Source organism: Syngnathus scovelli, chromosome 8, assembly GCF_024217435.2.
Source record: "Syngnathus scovelli strain Florida chromosome 8, RoL_Ssco_1.2, whole genome shotgun sequence".
NCBI classification, from domain to species: domain Eukaryota; kingdom Metazoa; phylum Chordata; class Actinopteri; order Syngnathiformes; family Syngnathidae; genus Syngnathus; species Syngnathus scovelli.
In genome coordinates, this window is record NC_090854.1 from 18,525,352 (window position 1) to 18,538,039 (window position 12,688).

The 12,688-nt window shown below is 53.8% G+C and overlaps 4 protein-coding genes across 4 annotated transcripts; 2 read left to right on the top strand and 2 right to left on the bottom strand.

Moving 5' to 3' along the window:
- Positions 1-262: 262 nt before the first annotated feature.
- zgc:136439 (uncharacterized protein LOC678627 homolog) lies at positions 263-2,308 on the top strand. The gene is made up of 8 exons (XM_049728945.2): positions 263-546; positions 702-791; positions 922-1,001; positions 1,097-1,212; positions 1,293-1,390; positions 1,450-1,518; positions 1,592-1,650; positions 1,738-2,308. The coding sequence occupies exons 1-8, from the start codon at positions 355-357 to the stop codon at positions 1,895-1,897; spliced, it is 864 nt and encodes a 287-aa protein (XP_049584902.1). The 5' UTR covers positions 263-354; the 3' UTR covers positions 1,898-2,308.
- Positions 1,877-4,070, bottom strand: asnsd1 (asparagine synthetase domain containing 1). The gene is made up of 3 exons (XM_049728935.1): positions 2,619-4,070; positions 2,307-2,488; positions 1,877-2,183 (listed from the first exon to the last, which is right to left on the bottom strand). The coding sequence occupies exons 1-3, from the start codon at positions 4,068-4,070 to the stop codon at positions 1,916-1,918; spliced, it is 1,902 nt and encodes a 633-aa protein (XP_049584892.1). The 3' UTR covers positions 1,877-1,915.
- Positions 3,962-4,652, bottom strand: asdurf (ASNSD1 upstream open reading frame). Its single transcript, XM_049728947.2, has 4 exons — positions 4,476-4,652; positions 4,353-4,406; positions 4,195-4,270; positions 3,962-4,131 (listed from the first exon to the last, which is right to left on the bottom strand). The coding sequence occupies exons 1-4, from the start codon at positions 4,551-4,553 to the stop codon at positions 4,091-4,093; spliced, it is 249 nt and encodes an 82-aa protein (XP_049584904.1). The 5' UTR covers positions 4,554-4,652; the 3' UTR covers positions 3,962-4,090.
- Positions 4,653-4,745: 93 nt separating this feature from the next.
- wdr3 (WD repeat domain 3) lies at positions 4,746-11,180 on the top strand. Its single transcript, XM_049728934.1, has 27 exons — positions 4,746-4,905; positions 5,722-5,924; positions 6,084-6,293; positions 6,385-6,503; positions 6,575-6,653; positions 6,800-6,895; positions 6,986-7,090; positions 7,166-7,267; positions 7,334-7,422; positions 7,506-7,604; positions 7,681-7,908; positions 7,998-8,091; positions 8,171-8,272; positions 8,343-8,425; positions 8,871-9,009; positions 9,089-9,145; positions 9,209-9,309; positions 9,380-9,491; positions 9,560-9,694; positions 9,765-9,815; positions 9,920-9,985; positions 10,062-10,154; positions 10,262-10,312; positions 10,434-10,477; positions 10,547-10,675; positions 10,764-10,857; positions 10,943-11,180. Exons 2-27 carry the CDS (start codon positions 5,751-5,753, stop codon positions 11,096-11,098), a joined length of 2,808 nt encoding a protein of 935 aa, XP_049584891.1. The 5' UTR covers positions 4,746-4,905; positions 5,722-5,750; the 3' UTR covers positions 11,099-11,180.
- The last annotated feature ends 1,508 nt before the right edge of the window (positions 11,181-12,688 follow it).

Sequence of the window (12,688 nt, forward strand, 5' to 3'; positions counted from 1 at the left end):
ACATTGTCACATGCTTTTCCTTCTAGATTTCTTTGACGTTTTGCAGCGCAGTCTTGACTGATGGCGAGTTGGAGGGTAGTGGTTGGTAGGTAGAAGAAATAGTAGCAAAAAGGAGCATTTTATTTTATGAATAAACAAGAAAAAAAATCAAATATTTTCTTACATTTGTTGAATCATCTCGAAAAGAGTTGCACGAAATCAATATCGGCAAATCTTTCCCTCGAGGGGCGTGGCAATCGCAGTCCCACGTGACAGCAACCCGGAAGTGTCGCGGGCGCGAGGGCTGGCCACTGCCAAAGTACGACTGCTGCAACAAGCACGCGCGCGCGCACGCACGTCAGCCGCTGCGTATCGATGAAGGCCGTGATTCTGGCCGCCGGCTACGGGACCAGGCTCCAGCGGGACGTTTCGGCCGACCGCAGCGGGCGTTTCGCTCACCTGGTCGGCGTCGCCAAACCGCTGCTGCCCGTAGGCGACCGCGCGCTCCTCAGCCACTGGATCGGAGCACTGAGCGCCTCCGACGGGCTGGACGCCATCTACGTCGTGGTGAGTTCAGTCCACTTTTCGACTCAATGAGATGGACTTTGCGCCCCCATTGTTTGTGTGACAGCAGTAACACACGACGGCAACCCAATGTGGTCAACTTGGCCCATGGGTCCTTGAGCCTTTAACAAATGAAAGTGTGTTTTTTTCCTCCACAGAGCAACGCTCTTTACCTGTCAGCATTTGAAGAATGGGCCGCACACTTGCCAAAGGTCAAGATCGTCTGCGACCACACCACGAGCAATGATGTAAATATAGCCATTTTTTTTCTTGCTCAACTTTGCCTAGTATTCATCTGATGATGCCTTTAGTCCATTTCGTATTTAAAAGAATGGAGTGCGCCCGCCCACTCTGTTGTTGTTGTTGTTTTATCCGCAGGGGCGCCTTGGTGCGGTGGCCTGCCTCCAGCTGGCAGTCAAGCACTTCCACATCCAGGACCATGTCATGGTGATTGGAGGGTGAGCTCATACATATCATACGTGAGCAGCTTTTTGCTGGCAAAACGTTGACCAACTTAACTGTTTTTTTGTTTATTTTTCCCCATCCTCACAAGCGACACACTCTTCAAAGAAGACTTCAGCCTTGCTCAGATCCAGTCCAGGTTTTGTGAACTCCAAGCCGAATGCGAGGATAACAATCTGGTGCTGTCTTACGAGTGCAGAGACCACGGTGAGCATTGCGCCGCTTTGGTCTATGAAGTAGAAAAAGGAAAAAAAGAAAAAAAAAGTCTTCACCTGCTTCTGGTGCAGAAACTGCCAAATACGGAATAGTGGAAGTTGATCCTGATCTTCGGGCCTTGCGTATGAAAGAGAAGCCGCTGCCTTCGGAGACCACGTCAAGGAGAGCGGTAAGTTGTATACGAAGCCCCTCCCCCTTTGCTTGCTCATCTTGCTTGTGTTTCCGCAGTGTCCTTGTTTCTACGTGTTGTCCAAGAACAGCCTCCCTCTCTTGGACACCTTCCTCCTGGAAAAGAAGGTGACGCTCTTCATCCGCGCGTTCCATTTCAACGCTCGATCCTTTGAATGAATTTGAATTTCCATCACGTCAGGATGCGGCCATAGAGCACAAAGACGCCCCTGGAAACTTTGTGGCTTGGCTCATTCCGAGGTAAACAAAACATTTGGAGGAAGTGATTTTTGCTGAACGTCATGTAATACCCATCTGCTCGTGTGTATTGAATTGGACTTTTGGCAGAAAGCCCGTGTACGTGCAGGAGATTTGCGGCCGCTTCGACGTGGGCAACTTGCAATCGTACGTGGAGTGCGACGGCTATTTCAAAGAGCGCCTCGTGGCACGCACGCGGGCGGGCGTACATGAAGTAGACGAAGCGACGCAGCTTTCCACATTTTATTGATTGATGTACAGACGCGACTCAAAGGGCCACTCCTCCCGCCGGCTCGTCCAGCAGCCTCCCGCAGCGCTCCGACGCCTTCTCGCGGCCGTTCTCCATTTTGGCGATGCGCGAGCCAAACTGCATGGCCCTCTTGGGAAGGACGGCGGCGGGCCCGAGGCCCAGCCGGCGGGCGGCCAGCCTCAGCAGCAGTTTCTCGCCGACGCCCCTCGGGAGCGACAGGTCGGCCTTGTCGCACATGGCCAGAGAGTTGAGGTAGCTCACCACGCTCTCGTCCAAGTAGGGAAACCTGAGGGAGGGTCGAGGCGGACTTTTTCATCCCGGCCATTTGCATACACACGGTGCGGCTTTCAATATTTCTTAACCCTCAGAGTGGCGCCATCGTGACTAACAAACAATAAAGGTCCGTTACCTCGCCTCTTTGCCATGGTCTGCAATCACTCTGTCGTCTCTTCCCAAGTTCCTGGACGAGATCCTCCCGATCTCCATGGCGATTTCTTGGACCAGTCCTTGGTGCCCGGAGGTCTTGAAGCGCACTCTGTGTCTGGCGTAACCCGCCAGCTGCTCGTCGGCGCCGATTCCTGTCAGAATGACCTGGAGGGAGGGAGGGAGGGAGGAAGGGAGGGAGGGAGGGAGGGAGAGAGAGAGAGAGAGAGGTAGGCCGTCTCGTCACCTGCCAAAACGGCGTACAGTCAAGCGGGGGGTATCACCGGCCCGCCCCTACCTTGGCCGAAGACATGAAGACGGTCCGGTGGTGGTCCCGGGCCAGGAAGCCCTCCCCTCTGGCGGCGAACCACACGGCGCACCCGATGCTATCGTCCAGGACCGTGTCCAGCGGATACACCAAGTCAGCGATGCGCGTGCGCCGCATTTCTTGCAGCTCCTCCCGTCTTACGTCCACTTCCACAAAGTTCCAGCGCCTCTGCGGAGCCAAGGCTTGTAGCTCCTTCAGGCCCGATTTGCCAGTGATTCTGTCCGGGACGTCAAACATCGGCGTGCGCATTTGGGTTTCCGACTTACTCCGACTGGGTTTTTGTCCCCTGGCAGAGTCTTTCCGAGCCTCGTGCTGTTGAAAAGCCACGTTAAGAAGGTCTATGGATTGACTATGGGGTACGTGACGGTGAGCCAAGACGGCCAGGATCATAGAGTCGATGCCGCCAGAGAAAAGGACGGCGACGCGTGAACGGTCGCCGGCCTGCGATTCGTCGGGCAAAGACTGGACGCGTCTCCTGACAGCCTCGCTGAGAACGTCTATCAGACCTTTCACCGCCTTATCCTTTTTGATAAGGTCCAGAAGCTCCTCCAGATCCTCCACAGTGGACTCTGGGCTTCCGTGGTCCTTATCCACTGTGGTATTTAGAGGAGCAACGGGTGATCTAAGCAAGCTGGGGGGGTTCTTTAGTATGACGCAGCCGCCCGGACCAGAAGGCTGGGTCGTCTCCAGGCAGGCAGAAACAAGATGATCTCCAACCTGAGACCAGGGATGAAGCTCAATGGTCGGTGAGCCGGATTCTACAATTGACTTCAGGTTGATTGTGTACACACCGACTGCAGGCACCTCCTGCCAGGCGCAAGATCCACATTCGCAAGGAGCGGTACACTGGCAAGCTTCACTCGGGCTGAACTCGGCGCCAGATTCGTGACCGGGTTCACGGTGAGTGGTCGCGCGCATGGCAGATTGACGGCGAGGCCGGGCTGCCACTGAGCTCAGTGTCAAGGCTTTCAGTGTTTGGTCATACTTCCACAGCAAACTTCTTCTCCCAAAGTAATCCCTCCCAAACCAGAGGCAGTCTTTACTCTTTTGGTAGTACACAAAGCCCCAGGGACCTCGAACGGTGCATAGGAATGACAAAATGTCACACGGCTTACTACAAGAGGACAAATGCTTCAGAACAACAGCGGTGTCATTCTCAGTTGGGAGGAGTCGTAAACCGCCAAAGACCTCCCCGTTCCAGACCAGGATGTTGCCGGCGGGGTCCTGCAGCGGCTGAGGTGTGAGAAGACCTCTCATGTGGAGAACGTGCGCCGAGAACAAGCACCGATAAGGAAGATGGCAGCCCGAGACAATTGCATCTTTGCTGGAGTCGGGGCCTCTTCTTTTTAAACGTTCGTCGATGGCTTTGTCCCATGTGAAAGGAGAGGATGCTGGAGTCACAAGACAGAAGATGCCACACATGCTTGCACAATTGCTCGGCTTCACATGTCCTGTAACTCCTTAGTCAGGCTGTCCAGCTTCTCTGTGGACGAGAAAGGAAAGAGGTTATCTTTCTATGAAACTATCCCACAGGAGCTGGACTTACTCTTGCATGAACTCAACGTCTGCCCTCTGTCCGCCAAAAACAATATGTTGCTGTTCCTCTGCTGGACATATACATTCTAAAGGTCAAGCGAAAATCCATTTCAGTCCAATTGCAATCATTCACGACGGAATGTAATGCATTCATTTAGTCCGACTCACTCTGTCCTTCTTCAAATTGGAGAGCTCGTCCACAACCACCGTTTGCTCGTTGATCTAAAAGTTCAAACACAAACGTTTGTGGGACAGATCAAGGCATGTCTTCTTTCATATCAATCCAAGTACCTGTTTGTTTAGCTCCTCCTTGCGTTCGGCTGACTGTGCGTTTGCATTGCGCTGCTGATTGTTAACTTTCGAAGACATTTTTGGCCCCAAACACGCACACGCACATACAACGAAGGTTGATGCTAAGCTAACCCATGAGTAGCGACCGATTGACAGACGGTGGAAAACACTTCCGGGTTCTGAACCCCAGTCAGAAGCAATAGAATCAAGAACGCTGATTGCAATTTATCAACGCTAGTTCAAAGTTCCGTTTCGCTTTGTGAGTTGATCGGAATCTATACCATACAATGAATGTGGAAATGTGTTTTTTAAAAATCGTTCTGCAATTTGTGATTTGATGCGAATCTGTGATTGATGAGTCCGGTCTGAAGCCATTCCATCCCCTCACAACAGCGGAGGAAGGAAAGGAGCTCGCTGCTGCGTTTCAGAGGTAAGACTTGAAAAAAGAGCCCGATTCTTGAGGACGATCGTTAAAATATAAAGCTCACAGTACTCCACAACACAAACAAACATATGAAAACGTAGGCGCGACTTTATGAGCTCTTTCGAGTCAGAAATATCGACACGTGGGTGCAAGGGTGGAGCGATTTGATGCACATGGGTAGCCGGGCGGGCGGGGTTAAGAACGTTAAACGGCGCTCCTTTGGCTTGACGCTTTATCTCCGCCCGCTCGGGGCATTTCTTACGTTTAAACAGTCAGTTTCCGGCTAAAGGTAGCCTAGCTTACCCCACGGCACATAGAATTGCAAGTGCATTTATTTTCTCCATTGAGTTGAAAAACAATTCAGATCTTGTCTGTTAGTAAATCTACCAACGACTGGACAATATTTATACACAGACAGTGGTTGGTTCCCACATAAATGAGCTCTTAAAACGTTTGAATCACAAAAGGCAACATTTTGCCACAAAAAAAGGTTGTCAATATTGCAGCACTGTGTACTCAGTTTCGTTGCATCTGTGCCAAACAATGACAATAATGGCTCTCGAGCACATCCTTGGAACAAATCGTGTTTAAACTGCAAAATATTGCATTTGGTTTACACCGACCACCTTCCCGGCCAATTTTGTAACTAACATTTGTCATCAACTATTTCCTTGCCTCTTTTGGGTTTTGGAAAGTAGTAGTTTCTTATAGGAATAGAACAAGAAGTAATTGTAACACAGCAAGTGTTCACAGTAGGTTGCAATTGTTCAGACAAATACAATAGTTGGCCACAACAAGCTTTCCCGCGGTTTGTCTCCACAGGGATCGGCGCCACTTGGAGTCCACGCATCATGGGCTTGACCAAGCAGTACCTACGCTACGTGGCGGGCGCCGTGTTTGGCGTGATCGGCAGCCAGAGAGCTAACATCTGCTACGTCGTGCTACGCGGCGGAGAGCGCGGCCGCTACGTGGCCGTGGCCGCGTGCGAGCACGTCTTCATCTGGGACACCCGCAAAGCGGAGAAGGTGAGAAGAAGATGAACAAACTTGCCTTGGGATTTTCCTGAGGCAGAGATGGTTCCGTTCTAATCAATTGACTCAAACAACTTTTCTTGATATTTGTTTTGGGATACTTCCTGCTCACGTTTTTTACTTGTTTTGTTTTTCTCTCGTCTCCCGGTGCAGGTGTTGATCCTGGCGGGCCAGAAACACGAGGTGACGTTCCTGCGGCCGTCGCCGGACGGCGTCCACGTGGCCGTGGGCTACGAGGACGGCGCCGTGCGGCTCTTCAGTCTGCTAAACGGAGAGAGCAACGTCTGCTTCAACGGACACAAGTCGGCCGTCACGGCCATGTGTTACGACGCGCTGGGGGCCAGACTCGTCACCGGCTCCAAGGTCAACAAATAAAAACCTTTGCCCCGCTCGTCTTCACTTTTGGGCCGGACCCATTTCCTCCCATTTATTGTGGTTGTTTTTGCGCTCGCAGGACACGGACGTGATCGTGTGGGACGTGATCAACGAGTGCGGCCTGTACCGACTGCGGGGGCACAAAGACGAGGTCACGCAAGTGCTCTTGCTCAAAGACAAGAACCTCCTGGTGACCAGGTAAGCTTACTCGAATTCTCTTCTCCCAACGCACAACGACTTGATCTCACCGCCGAACGTGCTGTGGGCAGCTCCAAGGACACTTTTGTCAAGTGGTGGGACTTGGACACTCAGCATTGCTTCAAGACCTTGGTGGGCCACCGCAGTGAGGTGAGCGTCCCCGTCAACACACTTCTTCAACGCAATTGTAGTTCAAAAATACAGCCGTCTCAAACACGTGGAGCCGTCAACTGAAATCAATTGCTTTTGAGATGACAGTTTGATCGCTGACTCAGTTTTGCGTTTCTCGTGATCAGGTGTGGGCCATGACCTTCCTTAACGAGGAGCGGCGGCTGCTGACGGGCTCGGGCGATAGCCAGCTCCGAGGGTGGGACGTCACCTACGTGTCGGAGGTGAGACGCTGCCGCCCGCCCTGAAGGGCGCGTGGACGCCTTGCGCTTGATGCCCGCCTGCGGTGTGTGTGTGTGTGTGTGTCGTGGCAGGCCAAGGGTGAGCCCCAAGCGAAGAAGGGCAAAAGTCTGCCGGACGACGGCGGCGGGGACGACGACGGCGAAAATGATGGCGACGCCTTGCAGAGTCCGGAAGACGTACGGAGCGAGTTAAGCGTGTCTTGACCATTGGAGCCCATGTGTGACCAACTCTGTGTTTCTCGCCGTCTTTAGCGTATTTTGAGGTGCAAGGAAGCGGGCTCCGTCCTCCGCAAGGCCAGGGACAGGGTCGTGTCTCTGACCGCCGACACCAAGGCCGGCATCTTCGCCTGTCACGTGAGTGTAACCTTCGGAAGAAAGACGACAAATGCAAAGACGCAATGAAATATGGCGACTTGTCAGGGCAACGACAGCGTCCTGGAAGTGTTTGCCGTGCTGTCGGAGCGCGACGCGCGCAGGAAGATGGACAAGAAGATCAAGAAGGCCGCCAAGTGAGTTGCAACAAAGGCGCGAACATCCTTTGTCGCTTCCAATTGTATGGAGTAAAAGCGTGACGCTCGCCTTGCTCCTTCAGAACGGCGGGAGGCGCCGACGGCGAGGAGCCGCAGGTGGACTGGACGCTGAAAGACCAGATCGTGCGACTGAGCGACATCAGGGCCTCCTCCAAGATCAGGTGACCGAGTCCCAGGGGCCCGGCGCCTCGGATCTGCCCGACCGCCGCCACTTGACGGGCCGATTCCTCGCCTCAGGTGGGCCGACTGCCTGTGCTGCGGCGGTGAGCTGAAGGTGGCGCTGCTGCTGCACAACAACACGGTGGAGACGTACAGCCTGAAGACGAGGGACAAGGCGGCGACGGCCGCCAAGACGGCGCGCCTCACGCTGGACGGCCATCGCAGCGACGTGCGCACCCTGGCCTTCAGCTCCGACAACCTGGCCGTGCTGTCGGCGTCGGCAGACACCGTCAAAGTGTGGAACAGGTCGCTGGCACGTCGCCGCTCGTGCGGCCGTGCGCCGGCCGTTTGCCCTCGCGGTGTGCCAATCAAAGTGTGTGCCACTTTTCTCTCAGGTCCACGCTGCAGGTGGTGCGCACCATGGTGTGTGACTACGCCCTCTGCTCCCTCTTTGTGCCCGGCGACAGGCAGATCATCCTGGGGACCAAGGTGGGCTGAGCGGTCCTGAGTCGTGCCCACCGGTAGGGGCGAGGCGAGGCGCTCTCATCAATGAGCTTTTGCTTTGCAGAGCGGTGCTCTGCAGATCTTCGAGTTGGCGTCAGCGAGCCTCCTGGAGACGCTGGACGCCCACGCCGGGGCCCTGTGGTCCCTCTGCCTGGCGCCCGACCAGGTACGCCGTGCCGTGCCGTTCCGATGGATGTACGTATGTGCGTATGTGTAACAATCTGCATGGTGCGCAGCGGGGCGTGGTGACGGGAGGCGCCGACAAAAAGGTCAAGTTGTGGGACTTTGAGTTGGTGAAGGACGAGGCCAGTGGACACAAGTAAGTCTGCTTTCAAGACGCCACTGGCAGAAGCTGATGAAAGTGCAGGAGCGCCCTCTGGTGGCGTGATGTGCATATTACAGTCGTTTCTCTTGATTGTCATTGTGTTCCTTCTTCCTTTCCTTTCCTTCTTTCTGTTTTGTTTTTCCCCTCTTTCCATTTGTTCTCCCGTTTTCCTTTATTCCCGTTTGGGTCCTGGTTTTCCAGTTTCTTTTTTCTTCCATTTTGTTTTCCATTTCCCTTGTGCTTTTCTAATTGCTTTTTCTTTTGCACTTTTTCCGTCTTGCCTTTCTTGTTCTCCTTTTTCATTTGTGTTCTGTCTTTTATCTTTGTCCTTTTCTTTTTACCTTTGCGTTTTTCTTTGCTCATTTGATGACTTCTTTTCATTCTCCCTCTTGAATGTTTTCCTTGTCATCGATGGTCGTTTGCACCCAACGCGTTGCAGGAAGCTGACGTTGAAGCACAGACGCACGTTGCAGCTGGACGACGACGTCCTGTGCGTGAAGTTCTCTCCCGATCACCGCCTCCTGGCCGTCTCCCTACTGGACTGCACCGTCAAAGTCTTCTACACGGACACGCTGAAGGTGGGGCAACCGGGCGGGCGGGGGCGAGGCGAGGGGCTCGCCGCACGTAATGACTCTTCTCGTCTCATCTCGTCTGCAGTTCTTCCTGTCGCTGTACGGACACAAGCTGCCCGTCCTCTGCCTGGACATAACACACGTGAGTCGCCCGCTGCCAGGATCAAATGATTTTTACTTCCTAACCCTAACCCTAACCCCCCAGGATAGCAAGCTGATAGCCACAGGCTCGGCAGATCGCAACGTGAAGATTTGGGGTCTGGACTTTGGCGACTGTCACCGCTCCATGTTTGCGCACGACGACAGGTGGGCCGCGTGGCCAGGCGGCACGCTCGCCTCGCCTCGCAATTTCTCACGTGGATTGCCCCGCGCGCAGCGTCATGTTCCTGCAGTTCGTCCCCAAGACGCATTTGTTCTTCACGGCGGGAAAGGACAAGAAGATCAAACAGTGGGACGCTGACAAGTTTGAGCACATCCAGACCTTGGAGGTCAGTCTCTCCTGTCCCAAAACGGGAGCGGGCCCGGCCGCTGACGTTTCTCTTTTCGCCCACGCAAGGGCCACCACCGCGAGGTGTGGTGCCTGAGCATCAGCCCCAACGGCGACCACGTGGTGTCGGCGTCGCATGACAAGTCTCTGCGCCTGTGGGAGAGGACCAGGGAGCCCGTCATCCTGGAGGAGGAACGGGAGATGGTGAGTAAGCGTTCTCATCAATCTTCCTTTTCGACTTTCTCGCCACTGAGCGTGTTTTCGGGTTTGTCAGGAGCGAGAGGCGGAGTTTGAGGAGAGCCTGGCCAAAGGTGATACTCCGGCGGTGAGTTGCCACCTTGTTCCTTCTCTACTTCTTCCAAGGCTTCAGGACAGTTTGAATCCACCTAGCGGGCCGCAGCGCAGTCACTCTGCTGTTGCGTTTCGCAGGTGCCCGGAGAGACCCCTGGCCAAGCCGCGCCGGCCGCCAAGAAAACGGTGGAGACGGTCAAAGCTGTGAGTTGACTTTGCTCAGCCGTTGGTAATCGCGACGTGGCTCGTCACGTTGACGCGCGTGCGTGTTGACCAACAGGCCGAACGCATCATGGAGGCTCTGGAGCTCCTCCGCGGGGAGAACAGGAAGATGGAGGAACATAAATACGCTTGCCAGCGAGCCGGAAAGGAGGTGAGCCGCTTGCCGTGCGTTTGGACATCAAGTATGTGGAAGTTTGGCTGATGCTCGCTCGCTCCCTCCCTCCCTCCCTCCCTCCCTCCCTCGCTCTCTACTTGCAGCTGGCGCTTCCCGAAGCAAATCCCATCCTGGTAGCCTTTGGGAACATTTCTGTAAGTGTGAACCTCTGTCAGCGCAGAGTCTTTGTAGAATTTCTCTGGAGTTGAATTCCGGATTTGAGCGGCAAGTTTTTGACACGCTGCTCGCTCGTTTGTGCACGTGTCGCACTTGCAGCCGTCCCGCTACGTTCTGGACGTCATCAAGAAAGTCCGATCCAGGTGAGAAGCAACTTTCTTTCACAGGACTAAATGTTCTTTTTCTTGGACTGGTGTTTTGTGCCGTGTCAGCGAGCTGGAAGTGTCTCTGCTGGTGTTGCCGTTCCCGTACGTTCCGGAGCTGTTGGAGCTCTTTGACGGCTTCATCCGGGAAGGCCTGGAGGTGGAGCTCGTGTGCCGCTGCCTCTTCTTCCTGCTCAAGTGAGTCACTCGCTTCCCTTGACCAGTGACGGACGGACGGATGGACGGACGGGCCCGTTTTTGAAAGGCCGCTCTTTCTTCCCCGCAGGATTCATTTCGGTCGGATCGTCGACAGCCAGAAGCTTCTCGCCGTCATCGATGACCTGCGCACCAACACGCTCTCCAAAGTGCAAGACATCCGCGTACGTCCGCCGCTCGAAGCTCCGCCTCCTCCTCGCCCCTCCTCTTTGTCATCACGGTGGTGTCTTTTTTTTTGTTTGTTTCCAGGACCTAATGGGCTTCAACAGCGCCGCCCTGCAGTTCCTCCAGCGCGAGTTGGAGAGCAAAGAGGAGGTGATGTTGTTCGCCGACGCCACGGGACGCCTGGCCGACAAGAAGAAACGGCGGAGGAAACGCGAGAGGGCCATCCTCACTCTCACTTGACGCTAATGGCAAACCAGACTCTTGCGTTTTTCTACTCGTCTCTCCAATCATAACAATAAAACTTATTTTTGTTCCCACTTAAGACCAGTGCATCTTTTCAAAGGACTCCTTGATGACATTTTCTGAATGTCCACCAACGCCTCAATTGTTTAAACCCAACTTGGAAACCTAACTCGTTTCCTATCCAAGTTTGCATGGATTCCCTTTCGAGGATATCCGATGGCAAGGGTTTTTTTTTTTTTCCCCCCCCCATACCCTCCCTCCAGAGTGAAGTGACGGCCTGTTAAAAAAGTGGTCAGTTCACGACACGCGGAGAGCTCTTGATGGGGGGTTTGGGACTCGCACCTCCTCTCATGTGAGCGGAAGAGGGAAACATGTTTTAATAACCACACTTGACCCAGATCAGGGCGGGGGAAACCATTCACGCACACACAACCCCCCCTGGCCTGAAAGGAGGTCAACACATGCACTCCCCCCTAGCCCACAAACGCACGAGCAAGTTTGCACTCTTGGGCTGCTGTCGACGCCCCGACAGGCAACGAGACAAGGTGCTGAAACGGGCCTCCCCAAGGGAACTCGCATACGCATGCATTTTGATTCGTTTTAAATTTGGTATCTGAATGTGAAGTGTCACACGTGGATCTTTTGGGGTCGTCACCGTTTCTCACGTTTGTCCCTCCCTCGAGCTGTCTGTCAATCCTTAGTGGCTTGTCCGTCATTCCGTCCGCCTGGGTGGCGTGCGTGCGCGCGTGCGTCCGTTCCGTCGGTGTCGGCCCGAGGAGTTGCCGTCTTTCAGCGTCACCGTCCGCACGCGCACATGCGCACAGTGGCACATTTGAGGCGTCACTCATCACCTTCCTTCCTTCCTTCCCCCTGGCGTTATTATGACAGGTGGACGGCACCCCGAAAAACTACAACCGGCATAATAAACACGCATGAAAGAGCAACAGCCCTCAGCTCGATCTCCCCCCCCCCCCCCCTGCACGTACGCAGCCCGAATTCCAACTCCACCTTCGACACTTCATTGGCACCTTTTTTTCACCCCGAGCGCACAGAGCGACCTTCATTCCCAATGCGCATTCCAGTTCACCTCTCAACTTGTTTTTGCGTTTGTCGCGTAAAGGCGTTTGGCATGGCGTCGGCCGGTCGGTCGATCGGTCGGTCGGTCGGTCAGTCGTTGTGGGTGGGTGTACCTAATGAGGTGTCCGATGTGGAGCGGGAAGACAAATGCGCTGTTGTTATTCTCTGTTATTGCTCAAAGTGTTTTGACGCGTTCACTCGTCGCCTATCGCTCGTCACCTTTCTCGGGCGGGTCAAACTACTTTGGGACACATCGAAGGCTTTGACGCCAATCTTTCTTGAGTCATAAATGCTCCTTTTCAGTCATGCTTTTAAAAGCTGATGACAACATAAGTTTTTGCATTTTTTTAATTTTCACTTTACGTACACATAATAATATCGTGTATATTTGCATTTTTTGGTATTCAGATAGTATTCAGAAATAGGCAACATTTCCAGTCCAATTATTTTTAACTCTTGCTTGAAAATTGTGAAGATGTTGTTCTTGTGGAGTTGTGTATTGATGGTAAC